General features: G+C 39.0%; 4 protein-coding genes across 16 annotated transcripts; 2 read left to right on the top strand and 2 right to left on the bottom strand.

Moving 5' to 3' along the window:
- Nucleotides 1-315: 315 nt before the first annotated feature.
- On the bottom strand, nucleotides 316-13,898 carry LOC129793763 (muscle calcium channel subunit alpha-1). Of its 11 annotated transcripts, none has more exons than XM_055834051.1 (21): nucleotides 13,473-13,898; nucleotides 12,965-13,314; nucleotides 12,316-12,894; nucleotides 11,853-12,243; nucleotides 11,115-11,373; nucleotides 10,490-11,047; nucleotides 10,220-10,418; nucleotides 10,074-10,153; nucleotides 9,802-9,922; nucleotides 8,482-8,778; nucleotides 8,322-8,409; nucleotides 8,053-8,160; nucleotides 5,127-5,326; nucleotides 4,553-5,024; nucleotides 4,347-4,448; nucleotides 3,719-4,165; nucleotides 2,730-3,392; nucleotides 2,473-2,669; nucleotides 2,296-2,336; nucleotides 1,299-1,423; nucleotides 316-1,211 (listed from the first exon to the last, which is right to left on the bottom strand). In XM_055834051.1, the coding sequence occupies exons 1-21, from the start codon at nucleotides 13,614-13,616 to the stop codon at nucleotides 1,050-1,052; spliced, it is 5,583 nt and encodes a 1,860-aa protein (XP_055690026.1). In that variant the 5' UTR covers nucleotides 13,617-13,898; the 3' UTR covers nucleotides 316-1,049. The 11 variants fall into 11 exon arrangements, with proteins under 11 accessions (XP_055690026.1, XP_055690018.1, XP_055690017.1 ...); XM_055834043.1 differs by lacking the exons at nucleotides 2,296-2,336; nucleotides 8,053-8,160; nucleotides 9,802-9,922 and adding exons at nucleotides 1,551-1,765; nucleotides 6,803-6,910; nucleotides 8,977-9,103 and having other exon boundaries at nucleotides 4,365-4,448; nucleotides 13,473-13,897; XM_055834042.1 differs by lacking the exons at nucleotides 2,296-2,336; nucleotides 9,802-9,922 and adding exons at nucleotides 1,551-1,765; nucleotides 8,977-9,103 and having other exon boundaries at nucleotides 4,365-4,448; nucleotides 13,473-13,897.
- A 1,386-nt stretch (nucleotides 13,899-15,284) lies between these two features.
- LOC129793766 (farnesyl pyrophosphate synthase-like) lies at nucleotides 15,285-16,794 on the bottom strand. Its single transcript, XM_055834071.1, has 4 exons — nucleotides 16,708-16,794; nucleotides 16,567-16,637; nucleotides 16,300-16,440; nucleotides 15,285-16,222 (listed from the first exon to the last, which is right to left on the bottom strand). The coding sequence occupies exons 1-4, from the start codon at nucleotides 16,736-16,738 to the stop codon at nucleotides 15,455-15,457; spliced, it is 1,011 nt and encodes a 336-aa protein (XP_055690046.1). The 5' UTR covers nucleotides 16,739-16,794; the 3' UTR covers nucleotides 15,285-15,454.
- Nucleotides 16,795-17,830: 1,036 nt separating this feature from the next.
- On the top strand, nucleotides 17,831-18,710 carry LOC129793045 (farnesyl pyrophosphate synthase-like). Its single transcript, XM_055832591.1, has 2 exons — nucleotides 17,831-18,278; nucleotides 18,694-18,710. Exons 1-2 carry the CDS (start codon nucleotides 17,831-17,833, stop codon nucleotides 18,708-18,710), a joined length of 465 nt encoding a protein of 154 aa, XP_055688566.1.
- Nucleotides 18,711-18,728: 18 nt separating this feature from the next.
- On the top strand, nucleotides 18,729-21,082 carry LOC129793767 (ras-related protein Rap1). Of its 3 annotated transcripts, none has more exons than XM_055834075.1 (3): nucleotides 18,729-18,797; nucleotides 19,618-20,192; nucleotides 20,280-21,082. In XM_055834075.1, the coding sequence occupies exons 2-3, from the start codon at nucleotides 19,728-19,730 to the stop codon at nucleotides 20,367-20,369; spliced, it is 555 nt and encodes a 184-aa protein (XP_055690050.1). In that variant the 5' UTR covers nucleotides 18,729-18,797; nucleotides 19,618-19,727; the 3' UTR covers nucleotides 20,370-21,082. The 3 variants fall into 3 exon arrangements, with proteins under 3 accessions (XP_055690050.1, XP_055690047.1, XP_055690048.1); XM_055834072.1 differs by having other exon boundaries at nucleotides 18,772-19,085; XM_055834073.1 differs by having other exon boundaries at nucleotides 18,774-18,870.
- The last annotated feature ends 192 nt before the right edge of the window (nucleotides 21,083-21,274 follow it).

The following is a 21,274-nucleotide window of genomic DNA, read 5'->3' on the forward strand; positions in this document are numbered from 1 at the left end:
GTTGATAAAATTCTACTTAATATTTTTTAAAAAATTTTTAGCGTAGAATTTTCGGAAGAAAAACGTTGAATTTTAAATTTTCCGCTCATCGCCTTTTAATAGAGGACCACTGACTAGTTCTGATCTATGTCGAATTCGAACCATCTCCAGGAAATGAAGGAAGACGTAATTTTTTTTTTCTATACTTTCCAACACAAACTACATTTAGTTGCTTTCCATAGAGAAAGAAGGAATTTCCTCCTTCCGCTGAGCATCCCATATAAAAGCGAATAAACTTCTTTTCTGCAAAAATAAAATCCTTTGAAATGAAACAAATTTTTCTTTGCAAATTTTCTTTTCGACACATTTTGTATTTTCACACGATTGACACATTGTTTTCATTATCTTTTTCATTTGTTTAATATTAATTTTAACCTCCTCTCATAAATATACACCAGAATTCTACAATTTTCTTTTTGGTTGTATTAATTTATATAGTAAAGATTTTTCTATTAATCTAAAACATCTCCGTCTGTGTCTGTTAAAAACGCGAAAGTTTTGGGGGAGGGGCGGGGAAGGGTACAAAATTGTCTTATACTTTGGCCCAAATCCTCTAAAATCCACATTTTTTTAAATCTTCATTTTTTGACACATTTTTTGGCGCCTTTGGCACACTCCTGCCGATTTTTCTTTTTTGGTTTCAAGGGGTTACAGGGAGGGCTGCAAAATTGACTTTTATTTTTTTTAATGGCTTCTCTGACGCACTACGAAAAGGAGCTTGAATGAGATCTCTGAGAAATTGTTCTTGGAAAAAAGAAAATTTATCTTTTAGGATGGCTTTTAACTTCAAATATAAAGAAGAGAGAGTTTCTTATATTTCTTTAAAAATCTTTAACAACAATATAATGAAAAAAAAATCTCACAGAGTCTCAATCAAATCCTTTAATTTTCATTTCTTTTTTTGTTTAAATTGCTGTCAAATCAGCAGCAGGAATTGAGGGGATGTGGCCCAGAAAGCCGCTGGGCCTCAGGCACTTGGTTTCTGGAAGGGGTGTAGGTGCAATAAAACGCTATAAAGGAGCATCGGGGCGCTTGGGGTTACGCTGTAGGAGTTCATGAGCTGCATAATCCATTTCCTCCTTTGTCATTTCCAGCGCCTCTTGCATTTCACGGGATGTGTATCGTACGAAATCGGCATCGCAGTACTTCCCAAGACCCTGTTCCACTAGCACCTGCGAAGGAAGACGTTGTGAAAGAGTTTAAAATAACGTTCAAAATGTAGTTCAAAATGGCGTCCAAACTGCCGCCATTTTACTCACTCTGCCGACAAGACTCTCAGCAGATCCAATGACCTCTGTTGAACCCATTCGACGCTCCTGTGGGGATCCTGGTGTTGAGTGGACGAGTCTCTCAGCTGTAGCACTTCCGTTTAGCTCACTCGTGGCTAGGAAGGCAATGTTAAAAATTCAGTTTTATTTTTTAAATTATAACGGAAAAATGGCGTCACGACAAACATGCGGAAAAGAGAAAAAAGCAACAAAGAGAAAGAAAATTAATGGACGACGCAGCACCTCGTCCATGGAATGATGCCCTATGATTCGGCAGGTGATCGTGCGGCATTGTATGCATCTCAATGGCCTCAGGTGCAAATCCCGCAACAAACATTGTTTGATTTGCCAATTTGAGGCCACTCGCTATCCGCCTCAGTCGTTCCGGTGGTGGTGGTGCTCGTGTCTGTACGGGTAATAAAATCGGTGTGGCTGGATCTTCTGCGATCATCGGTTGCCTGTTGGGGGGCGTTTTTGTGTTATCATTGTCAACGGGGCAAACCACAAAAAATCATTTCCCAAAATAAAACTCATTTCAAAATCTTTTTTTTTATTTTACTCTACAAAAACAAGCCCTTGCAATGACGATCCAAGCCATAAGCTAAATATTGGTTTGTCCAATATTTACACGGATTTCTAACCTAAGATTTGATAGATTAGGTTAGGTTAGATATCCGGATAAATATTGGACAAACCAATAGTAGACCATTAAAATTCGTTGATCATTTTTTTTTTTCAGTCAATCAGAGCTGTTCTTTGAAAGACATTTTCTTCTTATTCAGTTAAATTTCAAAATTGTACCTTCAGTGCAAGATTAATTTTTGAAAAGAGTATTAACCTCATTTTATTAACTTGTCTTAAAATATTCAAAACCACTCGTAAAGCCAACAGACACACAGGAAGTTTAAGAGTTAGTGGGATTTTGGAAAGGTTTATGGCAATGAAGTCAAAAGAAGAAAAAAAATGGCGCCAAGACGCAACGTCTTACCCACATAATGGCGGGTTGGCATCCACGGCGTCTCTGTGTTCCTGGGACAAGATGGCGGAAAAGTGGGATAAGTTTTTGTGGTGGTATGAAAATAAAGTTCATTCACATCGCATTCACATCTCAGATCTCACATTTTAGGATTCTTTTTTGAGACGAAAAGGGGAGGAGGATACTCACGTGGGGGTGTTGGCAATAAGAAGGGGTCTCATGTGGAATTGCTCCACAGATTCCTGGGGTTCTGGTGCTGGTGGTGGACGCTGCACGTGATTGAGACCATTTGTTGTTGCCGTACTATCCGGAATTTTTCGCACCGGAGGCGCCCCCGAGCGTCGTCTTATGGACGACCAAACAGTCCCAAAGAGAGAGTGATTGCGCTGAAATTTGAGGTTAGAATAATTAATAGTTCGTCTTTCTTAATTAGTCCTTAAGCTTACCCGATGCATTGGTTCTGGTTCTTCAGCCAATTCATCGAGATTCCCCGAGATGGCTCTCTTGAGTTCAGGTCCAGCTTCATGGAGTGTCCGTAGGCCAGCTTGTAGTGTCATGGTGGCATTGTGATCACGATCACCATCTCTCTGTTCCTGCTCTTTGCGCTTCTTGAAACGCCTAAAGTAGTCCTGAATGAGGAAAGTGGCATAGAATTTTCCCACTGTCACCTCATCCTCCACCCCAGGTGGTGGGACAACTTGATCCAACAATTTTGGGCTTGTGCGCTTCCATATTTGTTTAATGGTTGCCCTCAGTTCGGCATTTGCCTCATCAATATTGCCCTCCGTTTTAATTTTCAGCGATGTCCGCACAACGGCAAACAACGTGGCGTTAAACAGCACCGTCCCATCACTATTTAGCGGCATATTCATACTGACGAGACGCTTGCAGGCAACACGATGGGGGCAGAGCTTACCAAAACCAAGTGGTGGGCTTATCTTCCTGAGTAACGTTACGACATCCAAATGCTTTATGCGACCTTTTGCATCTGGATCGTATTCGCTCCACAGCCTTATGAATTCATCCAAATGATGGGGTCCCAGAATAGACCAATCGCGTGTTAAATAGTCAAAATTGTCCATAATAACGGCCACGAATAGATTAATAATCTAAAAAATGTAAATTAGGTTATAATCCGTTGCAATTTGAATTTTAAAATTATTTTCTCATTTGTTAACTTGACGCAAACTTCAGGTTGTACTGTACAGGTTATTGGAAATTTGAATAAAAAACCGTTAAGACGCTTAAAGAATTTTTGAGTGAAAGAAAAATAATATTTGTGAAAGAAATTAAAGAATCGCTATAAGAATAGAAACAGATAAAAGAAAGAAGTAGAAAATTAATTGAATAATAAAACATTACCCGCGAGTACAACCCATGCCTAAGGCTTGCGTCATTGCGAAAAAAAGAACAACAGAAATTCAAATAAATTTACCAAAAACGAGCAGAGTACGTAGAAAGAGATAAAGTATGGAAAAGCAATACTGGATCCACATCCCTCCTTGGAACCTCTATCATCTGACCTATCGTCACAATTAACCTCCCCGGGGCGTGAGCTGCAGTCCATCATGATGTCCTGCCATGCCTCACCCGTGGCTGATCTAAAGAGAACTAAAACAGCTTGGGGGAAAGTTTGGAAATTGTTATTCCGATGAATGGATGTTTCACTATCCAATGCAATCTTCCCGAACACCTGCATCCCGATTACGGCATAAATGAAGAACAGCATTACAATGAGCAAGGCAACATACGGGAGTGCCTGAAAGGATTTTATAAATGTCCACAGAAGTGTTCGTATGCCCTCGCCACGTGCTAACAGCTTCACGAGGCGCATTACACGAAATAATCTGAAGAAATTTATCGAAATTATGCTCGAACCGGGCTGGAAGAGAAAACAAAATGGCCGTTAGACGTCAAAAAAATTCAAAAGAAAATTTAATCCTTTATACTGTTTGCTTGTGTTGTAGGTTAGTGGAGGAAAGCTGAACACACGTGTTAGTAAGTAAAAAACGCAACTCTTTGTTTTTTGGATAAGAATTATGGGTTCAGCCTCTTACACTGACCTTAACACCTTGCCTTACATTAACTTCCGAGTAAACAATGTCAATGAAACTCCCAAGGACGATAATGAAGTCAAAGACGTTCCATGCATCTCCAAAGTAATTCTGAAATTATTTGTTTTTTATTCATTCATTTTCAATGAGAACAAAGTCTTGAGGAAGTTCCCACAGATCAGAAGCTTCAAACTAAGACGTCTTCCTTCACTAACCTTAAATCTGAAGGCAGCTAATTTGAAGACAAACTCCAATGCAAAAACAGCCGTAAAGACCATATTGGCAACATCGAGAATTTCCGTATAGAGATCAGGTTGTCGGTAGAATTTCATTGCGAGCGTTATGGTGTTGATCATGATGAGAATGAAGATGGTGTACTCAAAGGGTTGCGATGTAACAAACCACCAAACTTTGTACTGAATCCGATGTTTCGGTATATATCTTCTAACGGGTTTGGCTTTCAATGCAAATTCAATGCAATTCCGCTGATTTTTGTCCAAGTCGCAATTCTTGTACTCCTGCTCACCCTCATTTTGAAAGGTGACAATAACGAAACCCACGAAGATGTTAACCATGAAGAATGCAATAATAATGATGTAGATTATGTAGTATGCTGCCACGATTGGACGGAAGTTGTGTATTGGTCCAAAATCCTCCTCATTTGAATCGATTGACACGTAGAGAAGACTGCGGAGGAATAAATTTTGAAAAAAAGTCTTCCTTTGGCTTGGATCATCTCGATTTTTTAAAATATTCAACGGAACTTTTTTTTAATTCAAATTTCATTACCCTGGCCATCCTTCAAACGTGGACACCGTGAAGAGTGTTAACATGGCTTTGGAGACATCGTCAAAGTGAAAACGATTCCTTGACCAACTTCTCTCCTGCAGTACGGGCTTATCGACATTCCCATTCTCAAAGACAAGATACGTCCCGTGGCATTCAGATTCAATGGTTTTTGAGCCGTCGGAGCAACGATTGAATTTTCCCTGTGATAAATAATTAATTAAATAATTAGAAGGGATTCTTTGGCAGGGAAGAGAGCTGGGCGGGGCAACGGCATGCGACATGCAACAGACACTCAGCGTAAATCTACAGCCGATGAACTTCCCGCGGATCGTCTTTGGTAGCTTTTTTACTTTGTACAGCATCAGTTTTTTTTTCTGTAGCACAAAGCAAATTCTAGTGGGCCTGGGGTGCAGTGGATAGAGCGCTTGATTGCGCATCCAAAGGTCGCCGGTTCGAATACAGAACCCGGCAACGCGCCCCATCCGCCAACGTGCAATTAGATCACGTTGACCGGTTGGATCAGGAGATTGATACACTCCTATGCGTAAAATGGCCCACACGTGGTAGTATCTAGCAAGGCCGCCCACTACTTCTCCGCAAGGAGAACAACAACATCATATAGGGTGGCCGGCCCTGTTCTTATATGGGACGTAGCGCCAAAATAAAAAAAAAGCAAATTCTAGAAATTCATAGATATATAGTTTTGGTAGTAAATACACGTAGAAGAATCCCATTCCTTTTGTTGATAATCCTTAAAATGATTTTTCTTGATTTCGAAGACAGTTCTAAAAAATTCTAAAAGAATTTCTATATAATACACTGAGAGATTTCTTAAACAAAATAATTCTCCGAAGAAGAACGTTATTGGTTCTTGGAAAGTAAAATAAATAAATCAAAAAGAATAATTTATTTTAATACTCTTAATGACAAAGAAAGAGCAAAAGATCTTCAAAATTTATTGCAATGACCAAAATAAATCCGTAATGAACACATCCTGTTTCATTACAGGATGTAATGAATGCTTGTTGTTTATTCCAACAAGCACAATATTGTTGGAATAAAATAATTCTAAAGCAAAATTTGCGTTTATTGAGTTCGTTTAGAAATCAATCAAAATACTAAATAAGAAAAAAATCCCAACTAGCACAAAAATTCTTTAGAAAAAATCAAATTATCTCACAAAAGCTCTTTAAAGAATTTTAAAGAAAATATATCCCAGAAGAACTTTTTAAGTTCTTTAAAAATTCACAAAAAGAAATAAAATTAAAACTCCGTCACATTTTGTTCTCATTGTGACCAATATTTGTTGACTAAATCTATCCCAACTAGCACAATGTGACTATATTCACAACTTCTTCATACAATGATTGCGAAAATGATTTGTGTATGTGTCAATGAGATGCTATATAAATGAAAATGTTTATTTGTGTTTTTCCATTATACATTTAACGAATTAAAGACAATTTAAAAAAAAACACATTTTTCTTGTTAAAAAAAGATTTCGCTCAGCTTGACCCAATTGACAAAGAGAGAGAAAGAGAGAGAATTTGCTTTGGAAAATGAGAAGACATTTTGATTTTTTTCTGGTAAACACTGACTAAACAGCGACAGACGCAAAGGATTAAACAAAAACATCGATTTATTAATTAGAGTGAGTTTGTGAAAAGTAGGGTTACCTTGAAAAGTTGAACTCCAATCACGGCGAACATGAATTGCAGCAAATATGTGACCAGCATTATGTTGCCGATTGTTTTAATTGCAACAATTACACATTTCACCACATACTGCGCTTGTTTTTTTCATTTGTTTTTCGTGTGATTGCATTTTGTTTTTTTTTTTAAGATTGCGTTTATTTATTTTTGTCCATGGGAAAGGAGCCATTTTGAAAACAAAAAACAAAAAAATGGGGTATACAAAAAAATTGCGTGTGTAGAGTGTTTATGGTGTTTCGGTGCCAAAAATAAAATGAATGTGTGAATTTTATTTTTTTTGGCGCGTGAGATGTCATGGTTGTACCGCCATGATGGATTCCAAGGGGGAAACGTCAGATGTCGGCACATGAGCAATGCATGAGCGGGAGAGAGAGAATAGAGATGAGAGAGAGATAGAGACATTTTGAGCGAGAGAGGTGTTTTATTTTGTTATTTTTTTTTCATCTTGCCTCCCAAATCGCGCGGGAAGAATATATATAAATGTGTGTGTGTGTGAGAAACAGAGCACCTTCATTCCAAGATGGCGCCATTAGCACATCAAGCTTCGGGTATTTACACTGTCTTCTCAGTTTTGTTTTCATTTTTCTTTATTATTTGCTTCTTGCGTGCGTGAACCGAGTAACCTGCGGGTACTCTGCTGCAATTGCCTGTAATCACCTCTCAGATCGTCCTGTACCTCCTATATCCCTTCATTACACTGTCTTCCTTCCCTGAATGTTATTATTCAAAATTTGAATTTCAACCGTTTTTTCTAACGTTTTTCTTAATCTTCAAATTAATTTCTCTATAGCTTCAACTCTCTATGATAAAATAAATTAGCAGAAGCATAAAAACTCTAGCTTTACTCAAGTAGCAAAATATATACTTTAGAAATAGAAAAAAAAGGAAAACTTTCATAACAATATGAATAGGCTTTATTATTAGGAGGAATATGTAAGGGATTATTGTTTTTTTAGCCACACAGCACAAGAGGACTAGAGGGGGACTTTAGGCAATTCCAGCATAAATAATTGGTGCTCGTTGTGAAAACAAAATTGCATTTGGGGGTTTGATGGAGAAAAAAGAGCAAAAGAGGAGACATGGGACACACAGGTGGCCATTTTTGCAAGATGGCGCAACCAGATTAATTAGTCCCGGGAGAGTCAGAGAGAGAGAGAGAAAAAACACACACACACGCACACACAAAATGCAGGGATCGGCTCGTGTGTGCCTACCTTGAACAATTGTACGCCAATGACAGCGAACATGAACTGGAGGAGACATGTCACGAGAACTATATTCCCGATTGTCTTAACGGCTACGATAACGCATTGTACGACGTGCTAGAAGAGCGGACAAGGCGATTACTTTGAAGGTGGTAAGAAGATGACGGTTAAACCGCCATCTTGTCCCACATCGCGGGCGCGCGGTACAGGAGGTGTTTCAAGGAGCGCGCCAAAAGGCATTATATAAACACCCAATGTTAGCATAGAGGGACACCTACCTTGAGTCCTTTAGCCCGATTGATGGCCCTCAAGGGACGTAGAACACGCAAAACTCGAAGAATCTTCACGACAGAAATGGCGCCAGAGCTGTTTTAATTAAAAGATTTACATCAATGGCGTCCTTTTATTTTTTTTAAACAAACCTATTTTTGATCTTACCTGAAGAAGATGGATATGAGTGAGACACAGACAACAAGAAGATCCAACAGATTGAAGGCTGAACGGCAAAAAGCACCCTTGTGGAAGATAAAACCGTACGAGATGAGTTTCAGTAGAAGCTCAATTGTGAAGACAGCCGTGAAGAAGTAGTCAAAATGATTTAGAATTTGATTGCGTTCACTTCCAGCATTTAGGGGATCTTCAGCAGCCAACATGGCGGATGAGAACATGATGCATGCCAAGATAATATTCCCAAAATGGCTGTGATTGCAGAGCCAATGGCAGAATACGCGAAATCTAAATGGGGATGAAAGTAAAACATTAGCAAAGAACATCTTTGGCAAGAAAACAAGATGGCGTCACAACAGATACAGCACAGAGGGCAACATGGAGTTAGTGTGGGAGCCATTAGTTTATAAAAAAAAACTCAAAATAAATAACGTCCATATGTTAATGTTAGTAGAGAGAATGCGTGGCTTTTGTGGGCGAGATCACCTGCTGGTCTGCGAAAAGACGAAGAAAGATGAAGCCGGCGGTATTGGTTGCTTTTGATTAGGCATTTGATTGAGTTCAGACATTCGGCGTGGACGGGCCGACACCATTGCAAGATCCTCATCGCCACCTAGTGGAGCATTTGGGCGATAGTGACAGGAATATCTCTTTGATTATAACAAAAAAGTTTTGCAAAAGAGAAAAGAGAGAACTTTTTGCACGCGAGAGAGAAACCACGAGAACGAAGCCAATTGAACACCCCCACACACACACAATGGCACCCACCCTCCATGGCACAGTTAGCCACCCTAAAATTCTTTTCTTTTTCTTTTCTTTTGTAGAAAGTGTGCCCCAGTCAGGGGTTCTAGGTAGCCTAGAATGTAGATCTATTGCACCTTCTCCAGTATTTTGGGAAGTTAACGGTTTTTTTTTTTTTTAAATAAATTTATGCTAAAAGCCAATTTTTGCAATAAAAAAATGTTTTTTTTTACAAATATTTTATGAAATTTGTTAATAAATTTTAAATGATTTTTGTTTAAAAACCAATAAAGAAAACCAATCAAGAATTAATTAAGTTAGGGTCAATTTTAATTTTTAAAATAGGGCCTGGTTCATCTGGTTAATCTTTAGTTAATCAGTTAACCTAAATACGATAGTTAACCAATTCAAATCAATTTGATCGTTGTTTAACCAGAATTTCAGGCCGAATTTTAAAATGATAATTCGTATGTGAATTTTTGTTTGGTTCAGATGACCTAGGCACACTTCTATGTATAATGGGTTAGGCCGGTGTGCCACCGTGACGTTGAACACAGCACCTGGCATTACCTGTTTGTATGGGGAATAAGGAAGAAGGCTTTTCCCCGTGGAATGGCCTTCTTGACCTTCTTAATGCTCACATCAGACAGTCTCCTGGGCCTTGCTGTTACCTCATGCGTTACCTCCTCTTCTGTGGCCGGCGTAAGACAGATTAAGAGAGAGAAATGATAATTTAGCGGGGGGCGCCCTAAAGCGAGACCCGCGCGTGTGGTGGGGGCCAGCAATTTTTTTTTACATCCCCATCATCAGGCATCTCTCTCACACAGACACAAACCCCTTACCTTCTTCCTCCTCTTCGAATTCCTCCTCCTCCTGTAGCCTTATGCGTGTCTCACTGATTGTCTCTTCCTCATGCTCGGAGCTATAGACAACAACAACAACAAATTAATGGAGTTTGATACAAAAGTAAAAGAATCTTTTTACTCACAAATTCTCAGTCACATCAAATTCATCGCCAAGATCTCCTAGATCATCAAGGATCGGTGATGGGCTGCGTGAGGGTTTGGTATTGGGTACTTTGGCTTCTTCTCCCTCCTCGGCACCTTCTTCCTTTTCAATTGTTGTCAATGAATCCGCATCAGCCAAGTTGTCCACAGCAATGGCCAAGAAGACGTTCAGTAGAATATCTAAATCAAAATCAAGAAGAATCAATCTTCCCCCTCTTTGATCTCTTGAGATCTTTACGCTTTCAACTCACAATTGCCGCAAATGAAGAGAATGATAAAGTAGATACAAGCCATGATGCCTATCGAAGCTACTCCGCCATAGGCTTTAATCCCATCGTACATGACCATATTCCAATCCTCACCCGTTAGGATTTGGAAGACAGTCAGCAAACTCTGCCAGAAGCTGTCGAAGTTGGATCGTGGCTTATCAACGGTGTTGTCAAAGTTAAACTTCCCTCCAAACACCTGCATCCCCAGCAGGGCAAAGATCACAATGAAGAGGAAGAGTAGCAACAGGAGACTTGCAATTGACTGAATGGAGTTCAGGAGCGATGCTACGAGATTCGAAAGGGCACGCCAGTATTTTGTAACTTTGAACACGCGCAACAGTCGAACGCATCGCAGCACGGAGACACCCAATGGTGGCATAACGTGCGTATTGGTTAGGACCATCTCACCAATACTCCCAATCACCACGAAGCAATCAAAGCGATTGAACAGCGACACAAAGTAGCCCTGGAAGCCTAAGCTGTACATCTTCAAGACCATCTCCATTGTGAAAAGCGCCACGAAGAACATATTCGTGACCTCTGTGGAAAAGCCGATAAGAAAATTCAAAATCTGTTTGAAAAACAAATTGACTGCAGAGAGCTTTACCTTGGAAGTCATCCAACCATGGTGGCTGGTTGTAGTGTTCTGTGGCAAGGACACCCGTATTGAGGAAAACAAGAACAATAATGAGCCAGTAGAAGGCTTGAGATTTAACTGCCTTCCTACAGGCTCTCCTTAGACGCCTATTTACACGTTCTAAACTTTTTTTCCTCTTTCGCATCCATGATTCTTGCTTTGCATCCACTTCCTCACCAAGTTGCTCTGTTGAGTCCAAAGGAGCACCTCCTGGTTCCCCTCCTTTTGTCTGTTAAATGAATTTTTTTTGGAAGTCCGTTATAAATCGTTTGAATTTGAAATCTGTTCAAGATTCAAATTCTTAGGACGATAACTTCAGGGTGGTTAGGTTAGTTTAGAAGAAAAAGAGTTTAGCGACATGAGATAAGTTGTGAAATAGGTTGCTCCACGTTTTTATTGATTTGTGAATTAATTATCAAAGTAAGTAGGATAAAAATAACTCCGCCAAAGAAAGAGAATTACCATAAAAATTAGAAAAATTCAATTTAAATCGAGAATAAGCGCCCCCATAAAATCAAAGATCTCCCTCGCGATGTTATATTGTAATGTTGAATTCAGTGACGTTAGACATGTCCAAATAATCTGTTAACGACCACTGAGGAAGGCCCGCATAGGGGTTGAAAGCTTTGGGAAGTACGACTTTCATTTGGACGAAATTTTCTACCCCTGGCGATGACCGGAAAAAAAAACAAAATCAAAATCTTTTACCTTAATACCCCCATCTGCATGAATCATGGATGATTCAGCTTCTGGTTCAATATCTTCAGCCTGAGTTATCCAGTCTAGGTATCCCTTGAGATCATCCTCAATTTGTTGCTTTTCCCGCAATTTTTGGAAGTCACCGCGATTCTTGGCCTTTGTACGTTCCTTACTGAATTCACCACTCAACACACCGAGAATGAGATTCATGACAAAGAATGCACCCAAGATGACCATACTGATGAAGTATGCCCACTGCCACGTATTCCCCATGGCATCCTCAATGTCATACATCACATCTGTCCAGCCTTCCAAGGTGACGCACTGGAAGACAGTCAGCATTGCCAGACCGAAATTATCGAAGTTTGTTATGCCAGAATTTGGTCCTTCCCAGTAATATCTGGAAGAATAAATTGGAAATTATCAATTTAAGTTGAAATTTTGATTCTTTGAGCCCGGGTTTATAACTCACCTGCAAACAAGCCCAATACTCTCGCATCTGAAGCCATCTTCACCACATGGATGGGGATCATCCATGGGTAAGCCAGTGCTGTTGTCGAAGCATGTTTTGTGCATTTTCCCACTGAAGAGCTCCAAACCGACGATGGCATAGATGATGATCACGAATAGCACGAGCAGGGCAATGTGTAGCAATGGGATCATAGCACGGAGGATTGAATTGAGAACAACCTGCAGACTTGGGACACCGGAGACAAGTCTGAGTGGCCTGAGGACACGAAATGCTCGTAGGGCTTTCACGTCGAAGCCCTCCTTCATGAGATTCGACAGAGCTGTACTTATCATACCAATGACAACAATGGTAAAATCCAGCAAATTCCATCCATTCCTCAAGTATGCACCGGGATGCAGGAGGAATCCATATGCAATCAACTTCATCACACATTCTGCCGTAAAGATCACCAGGAAGACGTACTCAATCTTCTCGAGAGCTGCATTTGTGGTATTTGAATCCGAATTGGGGTACGGTGTGTAAACGGCCAGAGCCACACAATTGGCAAAGATTGTCAGCAGAATTAGGTACTCAAAGGGCCTAAAGATAATTTTTAAAGAGTTTCCGTTTAAATTTGAATTTTAAATTTATTTGAATTTTTTTTACTAACTTCCATTCAACGATATCAATGCAGAGCTTCCGAATTGGATTCTTTAGTCCGAGGCAGAAGAGTGCACGCACAGGACGATCCGGGGGTGGTTTCCCTGAGCGTCGCACCGGGCGTTTGGGTGCACCTTTCGGTGCAGCCTGAGCACCATCTTCACTGGTCATTGGGGGTGGTGGTGCCTCGGGGCCCACACCCTCGAGGCTTACGGCCGCTGCAGCCGTTGTCATAGCTGTTGTGACGCCTAGCGTTGTCTGCCATACGCCACTAACGCTCGCGCTCACGCACGAGCCACCCGCACGACGGCGGAAAAGGCGCGACCTGACGCTATCTGTGTCGCGCTTCCGCGAAATAGACTGCAAAAAATAATTGCGCAAACGGAGAGATTTTCAAAGCATTTAGATACATATTACATTTCCTTTTGAAGAGAACCCTCTGCATGCATGCGACCTCTGTGCAACCCCCGTCATCGTCACATACAGAGAGAAGAGAGATAAGGGTTGATTGTACTCACCTCCCGCTTCTCCCACTCTGCTGCTACTTGGTCACTCTCCTTCTCGCTCAAACCCACGCAATTGTCACAGTCTCTCCCCTTCTCGGGCCCTGTGACACCTGAAAGATCATCAATGGCGCCCCCGGCGCCCTCTTTGCCCGTCATCGACCGTGTCACCGCCAAGCGGCGCTCATCGCGCCACAAAGGGCCCCAAAGCGCCACGGAAATAAATAAGCACGCGAGAAAACACGGGCACAACACCCAGCGACGTCGCGACGCCTCGCCAAACTGACAGGCGGTGGCGCTTCGTATTCCCCATAAATGGGGCGCATGCGTGTGCCCGTTGACTGGATTTTCATACACCCCCAACTACCCCTAAATTAAATTTCTACAAGTAGGATGGGGCTCCCAAACGGACATAATTTTTAAATTAATGAAAATTGGGATTTTTCTTATAAAAAAAATTAACAGATTTAATCGATTTAACGAATTATTTAGAGAAGAATCCCAAAAAAAATCAAAAACATTCTTAATTATTGCTAAATTGGAAGATTTTGTTATTTCAATTGATTTTTGCAAAGAAATTTAATAACTGTGGCAATGCTACCAGAATCTAATCACAAAATAAAGCCAGAAGATCATAAAGAATTAATTTAAAAATCAACAAGATTTTTCCTTCAATTACTTAAATAATTCGCATCATCTGGTGATTAACCGGGAAAGCCCTCAATGATGCTACTACAGAGAACCTAAATTCCTTTTCTTTGGCACCAAGCATTTCGTGATGAGTAACCCGAAATATTTTGTGTGGGGGTCACGTGGGGAGCCTCCATAGCAACTCACCTAAGGTCCATTGGCCTCTGAGGGCCCCTTGCAAATCCTAATTTCTACGCTTCCTATTTCCCTGTTGTGGATTCTCTTTTTTCTTTGGGGCACTGCGGATGTGTGTGGAGCACCAAAAAGAACAAACTTCCGCTGAAAAATATATGCCTACAGCGTGATGGGAAAAGCCCAGAAGAAAATTTTGAGAGAAAGCGATCGTGGCTATAAATAAATTCTGACGGTGTCTCTGCGACGGCGTCTAGACGATCTCGTAGCGAAGCGTGCCAATTGGGTGGAAAAACCTCTCACGGCGTTCCCGGAAGTATTTCTTTTTTATTTATTAAGGTTTGTTGTTGCGGCTTTGTTGTCCTTCCGGCCTTTCTGGTGATCACTAAAATCACGCATAATCATTAAGATTTAACGGATTTAACATTTTTTGTATCAAATTAAAGAAATCTAAAATAATGAAATTATTCTTTTATCTTTTTATATCATTTCTGTATGTTTTACAAGATTTTTAACGTATTTAATAAATTATTTAGACGAAAAAGGCAAACAAGGTGATTAAAAACGTTAAAAAAAAACTTACACATCTCGGAAGAAATTCAAATTGTGGCGAAGATGGCAGCACTGACTGCCTAGGAGAAAATTCATTCGTATTTCTAGCATCTATCCTGTGCGTTTTTACTGTCTTATTTTTCCTCAGTTTTCTTATTGTTAATCGTGTTAATCACGTTGATAAAGTTTAATTTGTTGTTAAAAACACAAATTAGGATGAAAGGTAAACAGTGAAAGTGTAATTTAAGTGAAAATCAACGGAAATCCAAAACAAAAATTAGGATTTTTCTCAGTTGGCATTTGAGGTTATGCTTTTTTATTTATTCGTGTTGTGTAAGATATTTGAAAATGAATTCTCGTAAACAACTCATCCTTTTACGTTGTAGTACACCCCAAGAGACCCCTACTACATTTTAAATTCAAAGGGAAAGAATAACTACGCCGTCAGAAGGTAGACTTTTTTGTTCAAAACTTTATTACGGCGCCATTATTTTCTTTTTATTTTTAAACATTTGTGTTAGGATCTTATGAGCATTCTTAAAATTTATGATAAGGCTATTATTACCATGATAACGATCTACTTTGCAAAAATTCTTTATTACCTTCTATAAAACTTTTTTTTATTAAACTTTTCTCCCATAAAGTTTATCCATTAAACGATGGCAAATTTTTTTAGGAATCCCCTCGGCTTCTTGAATGTCCTTTTTGATCCTTTTGTAAGTCTCCTCTTCGTAGTTCTTGTAGGCATCGGGTAAACCAACTTGATTGTAGAGTTGTTTAACCATCGCAACGGATTCTGCGTCTTCCTTCCCATAAGACTCCTTTAGAATGTCCTTTTGTGCACTATTAGCACGATTGAGGAACGTCACGATGAGCCAGGTGCACTTCCCATCTTCAATATCAGTTCCAATCTTCCCCGTTACCTTTGGATCCCCGTAGCAGTCCAAGAAGTCATCTTGAATCTGGAAGAAAATTCCCATTTCGTAGAGAATCTCTCGGGCTGCATGTAGAGTTTGCATATCGGTTTGTTCTGCTAGGTTGTAGGCTAGTTCAATTGGTACATAGAAGGAGTGATGAGCTGTCTTGTGGATTACAGTCTTTCGGAATTGATCCATTGTGAACGTCATGGCGTCCTGTTGTTCTGCTGATAAGTCCATGAATTGACCCATGTTGAGCAGAAAGGCATTCTTGTGGAATGTTTCGATGATCCTTCCGTAGCATTGCAGAGAATTGAAGTGTTTATGCAGAAAATTGTAAATTGCTGCATCGAGGATCACGGCGTCATTGATGGCCCTAAACCGGACATCAGGATGTAAATACCAGCATGCTTGTCCTCTTCGTGTCTTACTCCCATCCATTATATCATCCAACATTAAAACAGTTGCATGGTACTAATGTAAAGAGAATAAAATTCTAAAATTAAAGGAAATTCTAAAAGAAACAGCTTTGTTCCTCTTTAAGTTCTCACCACTTCAAGGCACCATCCTAAGTAGATTGAAAGGAGAAAATTCTCCTCCGTTAGCCTATGATCTGGGGCAATCTCCTCAAATGCTGCTACAACCATTCTTGCACGATTTTTCTTACCACCAGATGCATTGTAGTTTAGAACCTATTACAAAGAATGTTCAATGGATATAAGAAACTGTAGTTAATAAGCTTAAGCCTCATTTAAGATTCTTAAACCTGGCTTAAGATATTTAAGCGAGACTTGGTTTTAAATGGATTATTATCTCACCTTCTCAATGTGTTTTCCTGCACCAAATTGATCGAAATTCTTGACTAAATTTTTCATTTCCTCCACAAAATCTACAAAAAAAACAATAATTTTTTTCTTCACAATTCTTTCAAGAATTAGAAAAGAATCCCAAAAACTAACTCGGATAATGCGACATGATCAGTTTATCCATATTTCCTGCACGGATTGGTGATTTAGCTGAAAAGAAGTTCCTCTTGAGATTAATTGTTGAACCACAAATACTTTTGTTCCTTATCAAATTCCTCACAAAGATATTTCTCAATGAAAACATTTTTGCAAATCTTGACTTTAATGAAATTCAGAGATAAACTGCGAAAAGAACACGCAACACTCAGGCTTATATACAACCTAAATGAACAGGAAAGAGGTACTAAAAAAATGTTTAAGAGTTGCTATTTCATTGCACTTTTGAGTGTCATTTCATGAAGAATATTTTTTTTAGTATTTTTTTAATTTCTATTTTTATGTTTATAAAATGAAAATAACAAGAGGTTAATGGATTAATTTCTGTCTAGGTGATTTACTTATGATTGCGCACCTGAAGAGCAAGGGTTAAAGACTTTGACTAAACTTTAAACTCATGGAACTTATAGAATTTGGAATTTGTAACGTAGAATATTTAAAACATAGCACTTTTCTCTTTTAAGGGAAAGCCCTGAAATATAAAGATACTTTTATACCCTAAGAAAACGATTTTAACGACAGATCTCTACAAGGAATGTCCTAATTATTTCCTTATGAGACAGAATTGCATTTATTTCAAAATTCGTTTTTAATTGAGGTTTAAAAGGATCGTAAAACCTCGACATTGGGCCTAATTCAGCGACCAAGAAACCCTTGAAATCTTTGAATTTTGTACTGAAATTTTAAAATTTCAAGCGAATTTCAAGGGTTTCTTGGTCGCTGAATAAGGCCCATTAGCCCATATTGTTTGTTTTCAGGTCTTCCAAAAAAAAAACTCAGCGAAAATATTTGAAAAAAAAAAATTAATACAAGCAACTAAAAAATGAATGAAACATAGCTAATACCTCATAACGGAAAATAATAAAAACAAAACATAAAAAGAACTTTTTTGAGGCAAGGGTTGATGACTTTCGTGAGATTTTTAAAAACATTTACCTAACATATTATATCCATAACGGATTAGAATATTTTTCATTAAACTGTCGCAGCGGAAAATTTGTTTTTTAAGAGTATACCTGTTATGTAAATATTGTGCACCTGTTTAACTTAATATCCCACAATGAAGCAATTCCGGAAAATTGCAATCCACAAAACGGCTGATTATTCAATTTATACGCCAATTAAATTGGCCAAACTTTTGGCGGGAAAAGAAGATTGGGAATGTGAAGGGGCCAAAAAGATCCTCTACGAAATAGGAATTTTCCTGCAAATTCAAGATGACTTCTTGGACTGCTACGGGGACCCAAAGGTAACGGGGAAGATTGGAACTGACATTGAAGATGGGAAGTGCACCTGGCTTGTCGTGACGTTCCTCAATCGTGCCAATAGAGCACAAAAGAACATTCTGAAGGAATCTTATGGGAAGGAAGACGCAGAGTCTGTTGCGAGGGTTAAGCAACTCTACAATGAAGTTGGTTTACCCGAAGCCTACAAAAACTACGAAGAGGAGACCTATAAAATGCTCAAAAGAGACATTCAAGAAGCCGAGGGGATTCCAAAGAAAATGTGTCAGGATTTAATTGATAAATTTTATAAAAGAAAATTCTAAATGTTTATTTTTAAATAAAAAATTCAAGAATAAATTTTTTTATGATTTTTTTAAAGAGTTTCTTTATCCGGCGGAAGTTGTATCTGGGAGAGAATTATTTTAATGTTTTTTAATGACTTAATAAACTAAAAATTTATCCACTGTTCAAATCAACTTTGCACTATAAGATCCTACCACTTTGTGACGTAGAACCTCATCAATAGCCAATGAAATCGCTCTATTCAAATTAATCATCCAATTAAAAAGCTTTCTTCTTCTTCATTTGTACTTCATTTAAATGTAATTTAAATTGAGTTCAAGCCAAAAGTTCCAGAGGTAGAAAATTACATATTTTTCTACGCGTGTAAAAAATTCGGTTACGTGTCGTAATTTAGCCCAACAAAAGAAGTGACAAAGTGTAGTGGAAGAGAAGTGTTTGGTGCAAAGTTACACCAGAGGACGCCGTGTGAGTACATCATACATAGTGAGTAGTGTAGAGGTAATATACATACATATAGGTATAACTTTATTGTTTTAAAAGCTACAAAGCGAAGCATTTTGCCACGCCACAGGTGAAGAAAAAAGGGCAATTTGGGGGTACACCGACAAAGGCGAATTGTTGTGTTCCATCTGGGGTAGTGCTGGGGCGCCAGAGAGTGTGTCCAAAGAGGGTGCAACGGGGTGTGAGGTATATCCGTGTGTTGAGGCTGTTGTACAGCGTGTAGGGTCCGGGGTATGCGAGGCAGGAACCCGCACCACTAGGTTGATTGGCTGTTGTTATCCAGAGGTAATTTTTTCTTGCTGCTGTTGCTGCTGATGGTTGTGTGGTGCAGTGGTTGGGGGTATCGGGGAGTTGTGCATCCGGGGCAACCCCACAGGATGAGTCACGCGGCAACCAAAAGCTGAAGAAAAAAAAATGTTGCGGGCACTTCCGCATGACTATGCGGGAAAAAAAATTCTGAGAAAATGAGATATCATTGGGGGGCTGTGTACATGTATTGTGCTGATTGTGCTCAATGAGTTTAGATTGGGCTTTAGGTTTGTAGATGGATAGAGTTGAATCTCTGGGCAAGAGGGGACGACTTGACATTTTGTTTGGGTTCTGTGTGTATGTGTGGGTGTTGTGTGCTTTGGTGTGAAGTGGGTGTGTGCTGATGTGACTCAAATAAATGATGAAAAAAAGGGGAGAGAGACTTGTTGGATGCACCTACATAATTTAGGGGAGGGTGGTGCAACAAGCTACTCATACTACCCTAAAAAATCTCTAGAAAATCTTCATTCTCCCGTTTTTTTTCTTCTTTCCTTTTGCTCGATTTTAGTTTGGTTTTGGTTGATTGTTTTTCGTGCAAAGAGAGGAAGAGGGGACCCCCCGAAAGAGGCTGTCCGGGAAGGAAAATTAGACAACACACACACACTGAGGCGGAGGAGGATGCGTGAGTACAAGATTGTGGTGCTGGGGAGCGGTGGTGTGGGCAAAAGTGCGCTCACGGTGCAGTTTGTCCAGGGAATCTTCGTGGAGAAGTATGATCCAACAATTGAGGATAGCTACAGGAAGCAAGTGGAGGTGGATGCACAGCAGTGCATGCTGGAGATTCTCGATACCGCCGGAACGGAACAATTTACCGCCATGAGGGATTTGTACATGAAGAATGGCCAGGGCTTTGTCTTGGTCTACTCCATCACAGCCCAATCCACATTCAATGACCTGCAGGACTTGCGGGAGCAAATATTGCGAGTTAAGGACACCGATGACGTCCCCATGGTACTCGTGGGCAATAAATGTGATCTGGAGGATGAGAGAGTTGTCGGAAAGGAATTGGGTAAAGGTCTCGCCAGCCAATTCAATTGTGCATTTATGGAGACGTCAGCCAAAGCTAAAGTTAATGTAAACGAGGTAAGTTTTTTCTTTACTTAAACGTTTTTTATACGTTAGAAATTTAAATTTACTAAAATGGCCGTCTTCTTTGGGCTTTCTTTTCAGATATTTTACGACTTAGTACGACAAATAAACAAAAAATCACCGGAAAAGAAGCAGAAACAGAAAAAGAAATCCATCTGTGTGCTACTATAAGAGACTTTAAATTGATTCTTTAGATACAAAACAAAAAAAAAGAAGAAAAGAGGAAGAAAAAAAACGGAAAAGTTGAACAAGATGGCGCAACAGAGTGCAGTAATAAATATTTTGGGAAATTCGGGAAACAAGATGAAGAAAAAATGAAGAACCTTCACACAAGAGTATTTCTGTTCGATGTTCCATTCCTTTCGTGTTAAATGAGTTTTGAAAAAGAATAAAAAATCTCTCTTTTCCCAAAAAAAACTTGTAATGATCACACACAATCCTTTTTGAGAGAAAGATTCTTTTTTGCGATTTTTTATTGCATTAATGTGGAGAGCAATCATTTGTATAAAAAATAAGAAAATAAGAGAAGAGAGAAATATATTTCATTGGTAAAAAAAATATTTCATCATTGGTGAAGAAGAAAAAAATTAAGAGAGAGAGAGAGATCCTTTAAGAAGAGTTAAACAAGAAAAAAAATATTTAATGTTGAAGGCTTAAGAATTATTAGGAAACACCCCAAAGTGGACGCCGTGGGTCATCCTTCTATGCACACGCTCAATTGTTTTATCTTAACATTCTTATTTTTCTATTCTGAAATTGATATTTCGTGTAAAATTGCCCCCAGTATAAGAGATAAACAAAAAAATATTGAATTATACAACCAAGAAACAAAGTGGAAACTTATGATTACAAATATTAAATAAAAATTGAGAGATAAAAAATTAGCAAGTTTTTTTTTATTATTCTATTTTTCAAGAACCTTATTTCTGAAATTTCTAACGTTTGAAATTTTATATTCAAAATTTTCTAACCTTAGCAGGCGTTAAAAAATGTTATCCAAAAATTTCTAACGTTAGAAATTAAAAACACTTCAAACTAACTTTAAACGTTTGATATTTTTAACGTTTAGGACTTTG

This window comes from Lutzomyia longipalpis, chromosome 3 (genome assembly GCF_024334085.1).
Source record: "Lutzomyia longipalpis isolate SR_M1_2022 chromosome 3, ASM2433408v1".
In the NCBI taxonomy this organism is placed as follows: Eukaryota; Metazoa; Arthropoda; class Insecta; order Diptera; family Psychodidae; genus Lutzomyia; species Lutzomyia longipalpis.

Coding starts and splice junctions, on each gene's coding strand:
- LOC129793763 (XM_055834039.1), bottom strand. CDS start 13,616: ATGACGGGCAAAGAGGGCGCCGGGGGCGCCATTGATGATCTTTCAGGT. Junction 10,419..10,489: donor TCTCTTCATTTGCGGCAATT/GTGAGTTGAAAG, acceptor ATTTTGATTTAG/ATATTCTACTGAACGTCTTC. Junction 1,766..2,472: donor CTTATTGCCAACACCCCCAC/GTGAGTATCCTC, acceptor GCCCCCCAACAG/GCAACCGATGATCGCAGAAG.
- LOC129793766 (XM_055834071.1), bottom strand. CDS start 16,738: ATGGATAAACTGATCATGTCGCATTATCCGA. Junction 16,638..16,707: donor GATCATGTCGCATTATCCGA/GTTAGTTTTTGG, acceptor TTTTTTTTGTAG/ATTTTGTGGAGGAAATGAAA. Junction 16,223..16,299: donor TAGGATGGTGCCTTGAAGTG/GTGAGAACTTAA, acceptor TCTTTACATTAG/TACCATGCAACTGTTTTAAT.
- LOC129793045 (XM_055832591.1), top strand. CDS start 17,831: ATGAAGCAATTCCGGAAAATTGCAATCCACAAAACGGCTGATTATTCA.
- LOC129793767 (XM_055834075.1), top strand. CDS start 19,728: ATGCGTGAGTACAAGATTGTGGTGCTGGGGAGCGGTGGTGTGGGCAAA. Junction 20,193..20,279: donor CTAAAGTTAATGTAAACGAG/GTAAGTTTTTTC, acceptor CTTTCTTTTCAG/ATATTTTACGACTTAGTACG.